The sequence below is a fragment of the Cyanistes caeruleus genome, chromosome Z, assembly GCF_971803275.1.
Source record: "Cyanistes caeruleus chromosome Z, bCyaCae1.hap1.1, whole genome shotgun sequence".
Taxonomy (NCBI): domain Eukaryota; kingdom Metazoa; phylum Chordata; class Aves; order Passeriformes; family Paridae; genus Cyanistes; species Cyanistes caeruleus.
Window position 1 is genome coordinate 64,959,162 of NC_141732.1, and position 7,869 is coordinate 64,967,030.

At 45.4% G+C, this 7,869-nt stretch overlaps 1 protein-coding gene across 1 annotated transcript; it reads right to left on the bottom strand.

Annotated features, from left to right (window-relative positions):
• Positions 1-823: 823 nt before the first annotated feature.
• FST (follistatin) lies at positions 824-7,606 on the bottom strand. The gene is made up of 6 exons (XM_023944540.2): positions 7,335-7,606; positions 5,141-5,332; positions 4,518-4,736; positions 3,947-4,171; positions 2,665-2,895; positions 824-1,944 (listed from the first exon to the last, which is right to left on the bottom strand). Exons 1-6 carry the CDS (start codon positions 7,414-7,416, stop codon positions 1,862-1,864), a joined length of 1,032 nt encoding a protein of 343 aa, XP_023800308.1. The 5' UTR covers positions 7,417-7,606; the 3' UTR covers positions 824-1,861.
• Between the last annotated feature and the right edge of the window lie 263 nt (positions 7,607-7,869).

Consider the following 7,869-nt stretch of genomic DNA (forward strand, 5'->3'; position numbering starts at 1 on the left):
TCACCATGAGCCCACAGTGAGTGATCACAGCCCAGGAAAGCAAGGAAATCCTGGGCTGCATCCAAAGCTCCACTGCTCTGCTGAGACCCCACCTGGAGCACTGCATCCAGCTCTGGGGTCCTCAATAAAAGGGATGTGGAACTGCTGGAGCAAGTCCAGTGGAGGATCATGAGGACCCTCCACATAAGATGACGGGAACATGTGTCCTATGAAAACAGGCTGAAAAAGAGGGGGCTGTTCAGCCTGGAGAAGAGAAGGCTGTGGGGACCTCACAGACACCTTCTGGTATCTGAAGGGCCCACAGGGAAGTGGGAGAGGGACTCTCTGACAGGAACTGGAGTGACAGGGCAAGGAGGAATGGGCACACACTGAAAGAGGGAGATTTAGCTTAGATATTAGGAAGAAATTCTTTACTATGAGGGTGGTGGAATACTGGAACACTTGCCCAGAGAAGCCCTGGAAGTGTTCAAGCAACGTTGGACGGGGCATTGAGCAGCATGGTCTAGGGGAAGATATCCCTGCCCCCATGGCAGGGGAGTTGAAACTAGACAATCTTAAGGTCTGTTCTAACACAAAACATTACATGACTCTATGAAATTACAGACTTCTTTTTGAGAGGATTGAGAGTGGAACAAAAATGACAAATCTCCTCTATCACTGTACTTAGACTTAAACAATAATAAACTGGAGACATGGTCTGTATCTGAAAAGAGGGTTTTTAATATCAAGATGAGCTGAGAGCTTTGGCCTCAAGTAGTGTTGCATGGTGCAAAAGAATCCAGAGGACCAAAACCATTCAGAATGAAAGACTGAGGACTGCCTCTAGGGAAAATTCCACTTTTTATTTTTTTTTTCACTCATCATTTATTTACAAATACACATTATAACTTTTATATACATTGCACATTTACATGGTAGAAAAGTACAAAACTATATATTTAAATGAATTTATATTTAACTCGCCATGTTTGAAAATATAAAATTGCATCAGAAAAAAAGTATTATGAAAAGCAAGAAACTTGAACTGATAAAGCTTTGATATAACTTTTAGCAACACACCGATTGGGAAAGAAAACTTTGAAAGCGGTACTGCAAGACCATCTTAAAGGAAACACCTGATAAAACACTTAGCATGTTACAAAAAATAAAACAATAAAATAAAATCGAACCTTTATTCTTATTACAGTTAGGCCTATAGCTGTTATCAAACTTCACAATCCAATTTCTTTGGGCTCAAAATTTGTATAGTACAGTATAAACTCTCAATACACTGAGATCATTTCAGTACACAATGTGATCAAAAGTAGAGAAAATGAAGTGTAAGAAGTTTCCTTAAAGATTGTCTCACTGCACCTTGAAAGTATACGTAAGTCAGTTACAATGCCTTTTGGTCAGTCAAGATTCCTTGTAAACAAAAACACAGGGATCTTTTATGTACAGAACCGGCAAAAAGAAAATCCAATAAATAAACATAACAGAAACTGACATGCAACTTTGTTAAAGTGGAAAAGAGTTAACATCAGTGAAATGAAGAGATGAGATCGTGTGGGTAGGCTCTAAGGAATGGACTTTTATAGCTTACAAGAAAAAAGGAAAGCTTTACTTTACAAGCAAGAGACCTCACAATAAATAACACTGCTCTTCCCGTAACGAATAAATTTCTTCAAAAAACAAGGTGTACGGTCAACCAGACATTTTATGTATAAATTATAAAACATGACACAGTATAAATAAATGTCTACGAGACTCAACTATATGTATACTTTTTTTTTTTTTCTCCCCAAAATAAATAAGCATACACTTATTTACAGTACGGACATTGATTTTGTGCCCAATGGCTGTTCCAATAGTGATGGAGGTTTTACCACTCTAGAATGGAAGATATAGGAAAGCTGTAGTCCTGGTCTTCATCTTCCTCTTCATCCTCTGGGTCTTCATTAATTGCTAGATGGGGGAATACAGGGGAGCTGTTGTTTAAATAAGGACAACAACAGCGCAGAAGCAGCTCAGTGCATGATTTTGAAAGCCCTCTGAACAGCCATAATACAGCGTTGCATTTTATGCGACTTGTAGTGAGATGCTCTTTGGCATCTGCTGTTATGCAATAAGGTTTTTTTACACATAATCTATGAAGTCATAACTGCAGAAAGTTCTGAAGAATCAATGGCTCAGGTTTTATTGGCAGATTCCTGAAATCAAATAAAAAGCGCTCTGGTGTTTTAGTTTAATTGCTTTGTGTCCTTCATTCAGAGTTAGTAGAGGCAACTGTGCTAAACCAGGTGCCATGTGCTACCTTTTAGCTTGTTCTTTTGGACCGAGTTAAGAGTTTATCCAGGTGTTAATAAAGCAATCAGCAAAGCACACGAGAGCAGATAAAGTACAAAAAAGTCAATAGAATTACACTCCTCGGGCAACCCCTTTCTGATAGAATGGCTTGTCCTTGGATCATCCCCAAAAAACTCCAACTTGAAGGCCAGCTCGTTGTTGGAGATCTATTGCATTTTATCAGCAACCAAAGTGTGTGCGTGAAAGATAGATACTTATATTCTACTGTACCTTGAATCAATAAATCAAGCTTTCTTATGTTTAAAGGTGTAAGTCTTCATTACCTAGGTATCGCCTTCAGAAGCCTTAAGTGTCTGCAGGGTTAAAAATCTCACTTACAGTTGCAAGATCCAGAGTGCTTAACTTCTAGAAGCACACCCATGGAGCAAGCTGCCTCTTTCATGGCACACTCGCTCGGGTAAGTTGTGTTATCGCTGGCACACACTGCTTCTTCTGACTTGCTTTCAGGGCATAGCTCATCACAGAGGGCACACCGACCTCTGCCAACCTTAAAATCCCACAGGCATTTCTTCCCAGCACTGCATTGAATGTCTTCACAGGATTTGGCTTCTAAAAATACACACAGAATACTAGAGGTAAGTGAAAAGACAAAGCAAACAGCAAAGCAAAATACAAGCAACCCCCAAAACCTCCCTTTCCCCTGTGAACTGTGAAGAAAGGAAGCTCAGATGTAGTCGATGTGATGATACTTGCTGATTTTGCTCAAGCAAGTATTCCCTTGGACAACAGTGCCTCTCTATATGTGGGGGAGGAAAGACAGCTGTGCCAGCAAAGCTTGGCCCTGGGAATACAGAATTACATTTGCCTATTGTACATGACTTTCCTGCTCCATTTCATGTCAGTGGAAATTTGGCTCCCCAAATTAGTGGTAAATGCAGGATTTGTCAACAGGTCCAGCATTTCTAAATCTATTATTTTTAAACTGACCCACAGAGAGCAGTTGTCTACAAGATTTGAAAGGGAATTCAACCTCAACCTATGCCAACTAAAAGCAACCTGAGACTCCCCCAAATTCCCCCAGCAGTTCTGGGGAGCAGAGGCTGCCCTGCAGGTGCTTTATTGTAATATACTGCACTATCAGTCCTTTCTGGAATCACTCACAACGCAGAATGTCAAGCTGCACAGAAATTATTTGCCTATCTTCACCCACCCACTGTCTCCAAACCCCACAATTATTTCTAAAGAGGAAAAAGTGATCAGATGTTTTCAATTAAGTTAACATAATCTTTGCCAAGACCACTTGAAGGCAATTGTTTCCAGGAACACAGACCCACTGAATACAGTGACCTTATTACATTGTAACCATCTCATCATCTGTTTCAGGGAGGCTACTTCTCCTGTACTTCTCTGTTGGATACTAGTGTCAGCACCCACAGCCATAGCAGGATCAGGACCTCTTTTCCTTCATCCCTACTGCAATCTTTTCCAGGACTAAGTTCACTCTGGCTCTCCTCTTCTGGGAGGGGAGCACTAACCCAAGCTGCTGAAGTCTCTCTTCCTCCCCAGCACTATCTACATCCGGCTGGTTACACACACTGGCTACTCTGAAACAGAACATTGAAGAAGCTCCCTCCACACTGTCTCCCCCAAAGATACTTACTGACGCATTTTCCTTCGTAGGCTAATCCAATGGATCTTCCCAGGAGGCAGGTAGCTTTCCTCAGGTGGCAGGCACTGGCGTAAGTTATGCCATCATTCCCGCAGAGATACTGTTCAGGGGAGGTAGGCTCTGGACAAATTCGGTTACATGTCACGCAGTAGGCGTTGTTGGTTTGGTCAACCACACATGTGGAGCTGCCTGGGCATAAGACATCCCTGCAGGTCTCTGAAACACAGACAGAAACAGAATGGTTAGTAGAAGACACCAGGATCCCAGTGAGGAGTGTACTGGTGACAGCAAGAACAAATGATCAGATAAAAGCCTTCAGCAGCTCCCCTCGTTTAAGGACTGCTGGAGGATGCCTTCCCATCTCAGGGTAGCTGTGTGTTCGAACACACATGCTGCCGGACTATGGGGAGCTCTCAGTTCAGCTACATCATTGTCTGCTGAGTACGGTCTAGTTACTCTCTCCCGACCTGGTTCCTGTGAGGAAGTACATTCAACATCTCCCTACTCTCAGACAGACACACTTTGGCACTTAAGGGACATCAGATTAAATTTGCAAACCTACTTTTGCATTTGCCCTGATACTGGACTTCAAGTTCGGGCTGTTCTTTACATCTGGCTTTGAGAAGGGCGCACTCGTTCCTGTAGGTTTTCCCATCTAAGCCACACACGGGGCCCTTCCAAGTGATATTAGAGCAATCCGGAGCACAAACACACCGAGGTTTGTTCTTCTTGTTCATTTTACATTTCTTCCCGGGTCCACAGTCCACATTCTCGCATGTTTCTGATGGAAGGAAAGATTCACCACTTTAGTACCAAGTGTGCGGAACAGACCTGGTGTCAAAACTGCTTAAAGAAAAAAAGATACCGTGAACCCAGAGCACAGAGCAAAAACACCGTTCCCTCCCGTTCCAGGACACACCGCTCGAGGTGAATTCCCTCCCCCAGTAGGGCAGGGAGAGAGAGCGTCTCTCCCCTCCTCCTCGTGATGTGCCAGGCAGCGGGCAGAAATGGGGTAACCCTCCGCGATCCCGGGGCTGGTACGAGACGCCTCTCAAAACCCCGACGAGGAAGGAAGCGAGAGGACAGCGCTGCCCCCCTCCAGCTCCCTCCCCGCTCCTCCTCCCCCAGACCAGCCCCTGCCGGAGCCGCTCCTCGGCAAGAAGCAGCTCGCCAGCACCCCCTCACCTTTGCACGGGATGCAGTTTGGGGCTCCCCCATTAAAAATCATCCACTTAAAAAGCGTGTTGTCGTTGACGTCCTCCGCCGTCCACGACGTGGTCAGGCGTCCGCTCTTGCAGCACTCCTCCTTGCTGAGGTCGGTTTTGTAGAGGACCTGGCAGCGCCCGTTCCGCGCCTGCCGGAGCCAGCAGTTCCCAGCTGTGGGGCGGGGGGCGGGGGGGACACCCAGACGGATCAGTGGCGGCCACCAGTGACCCAGACACAGCACGTGCGCCTTGCCGTGACTTTTACTAGACTGTTTCCTTTTATTTGTCCCGTTTCATAACCCGCAGCTACTACGGCCCATTTGGAAGCGCAGTTTAAAAAACAAACAAACCCTCCCCCCCCCACCAAAACCCAGCCAAACAAAAAAATCCCCCCCCCCCCCAAAACCACAAAAGAACTAAAAATATCAAACCAAGAAAACAACATAACAAAAGAGAAAACAAAACAAAACAAAACAAAATGAAAGAAAGAGAAGACCCAACCAAAAGAGAAGGAGAGTTTTTGGAGGTATTTATTCCATATGTAGAGCAGAAGGAGCACTGCCGACACGTGACAGAGGCTTGAAAAGGATGTGCATTTAAAAGAGAATAAAAAGAAAATCGCGCTTGCAAATTCCTTCCTCCTCCCCCTGCCCTCTCCTCCTCACCGCGGCTGCACAGCAGCATTGTTTTAGTGCCGCACAGTTTCACTCCCAGCCCATTTTGCAATCTGCACGAATTGGGAACATTTGCTGTTAGCGAAGTCTTTCGAAATCTCCACATTTTGCTGTTTCTATTAACAAATGTCTCCTTCACTAAAATAATTCAGCAGAGTTCCAAAAAAAAAGTGAGCAAAGTACATAAAATACAAGGACACTTTGAGTAGGAGGTCCCTATAGAGTTTTAAAAATCGATCAAGCTGGGAAAGTTATAGGTGCCATCTCTCCGGCAAACATTTCAGAGGAAAGTACACTGTCCTTACACCAGATAGAGTGGGTTTTCTTGGGGCTGTTTTTTGCCTTTTTTTTCCCCCTCTAGTATCCCTGTTATTTGTGGAGTCAAGCCAAGAACATTAGTCCAAGCAACTCCCCCTTTTTTTAGCTGAAGCATTTTGGTTGGGATGAGTCTCTCGTGAATAACCAATGTGACTTCTCCAGCAACTCAATACCAATTGATTCTGCTGCTAATCCAGCCAGGGCTCGATCCTGCCTCCTTACTCTGATGGGAATGTACCGCAGCGAGGGGTCAGGATCGGCCAGCGGAGATGTCGCTGGGCGCGGGGAAAGGCCCACCAACCCTCCCCCCACCCCCCCGCTAAAAATCATTGAACAAACAATGCCCTTAAATAAAATAAAGTTTTGCGTCTTACAGTTGCCTACGTTAATTTATATCGGTACTGGGGAAGGGAAAAAGGAAAGAAAGTATTGTAAAAGAAGCAATGGCAAGACGTCCAGGTTGTGGCTGGAACATGGTCAAGAAAAGGGGAAAAGCCCCCAAACTAAAAATCAATATTCCCTTGTGTCGAAAGAGGGCTCTTAAGAGTTGTCAATATCAGGTTAGGGTTTGTTTTGTTCGCACGAGGAAGGAAAAAAAAACCAACTACGAACTTATTTAAGTGTACACCTCAGTGAAGGAGAATTTACAGTGCTAATATTTACTCAGACACACACACTCAAAAAAAAAAAAAAAAAAAAAAAAAAAGGAGTAAGGAGGAGGAGGAGGAAATCCCAATATTAAAGTCAGTAAAATGACCACTTATTGGTTTCTAAAAATGTCAGCTGTGATCCTGGGGTTCTCCATCACCACCTCTCCTTCAGTCAGTCAGGAGAGATAAAAATCTAAACTAAATTACCAACAAACTTTGAGCATTCATTCGGGAGCCGAGACTGGGAAAGTTCCCTCACGATGCTGCTCTTCATTCATGCTGCATAATAACAATAAAAAACAAGAAATATGCTATCTGTCCTCTGTGCCTTTGCAGAGCAGCGCGAAGATCCGATCAAAAGGGGATTTCAGTGACACCTCTGCACCTCGCTACAAAGCCCACTGTTAACTTCTGTTCTGTTGGACCTTGGAGAGAGGCGTTTAACACCGCAAGCAGCTAAACCGTGCCCGAAAGACAGAAAACAATAGTAATAATAAAGAAACATATCTGCGAAGAAACAGTCTGGTCTTACCCTGCACTGTGTGATCTTCCATGAAGTGGCAAAGAAACATCAGGATTAAGAGCATGCCCGGGTGGATTCTCTGATTTAACATCCTCAGTATAGCAGGGAGTGCGAGAAGCGCAGAGACAGCGTGAGGGGGAGTAAGGAGAGGGAGCGAGCACTAGCCAGCCTGCTTATGATCGCTCTATTGAATGAACGTCAGGCTCTGAATGCAGTCTCTCTTTAAATCTATACGGGGGTCCTAGCTGTCTGCGGTGGGCGGTCTCCTAATGTGTGTGTGTGTCTGCTCGGGGGTGGGGAGATTTAAAAAGTTCAGTGTGAATCAGGTGACATTTTCCACCTTCTGGAAACCCTCTCCAATTATCCGCTCTAGGTGCACGCACACACAGGCGCGCACCCGCGCAGCCCGGAGCGGCGGAGCCGCCGGCGGGGGCAGCCCCGGCCCCGGCCCCGGCCCCGGCTCCCGCCGCGGAGCCGCCGCGGCCGCGCAAGCGCCACGGGGGGCTGGAGACCCGCGGGGGGTCGCGGCAGCCCCAGGGGCGCC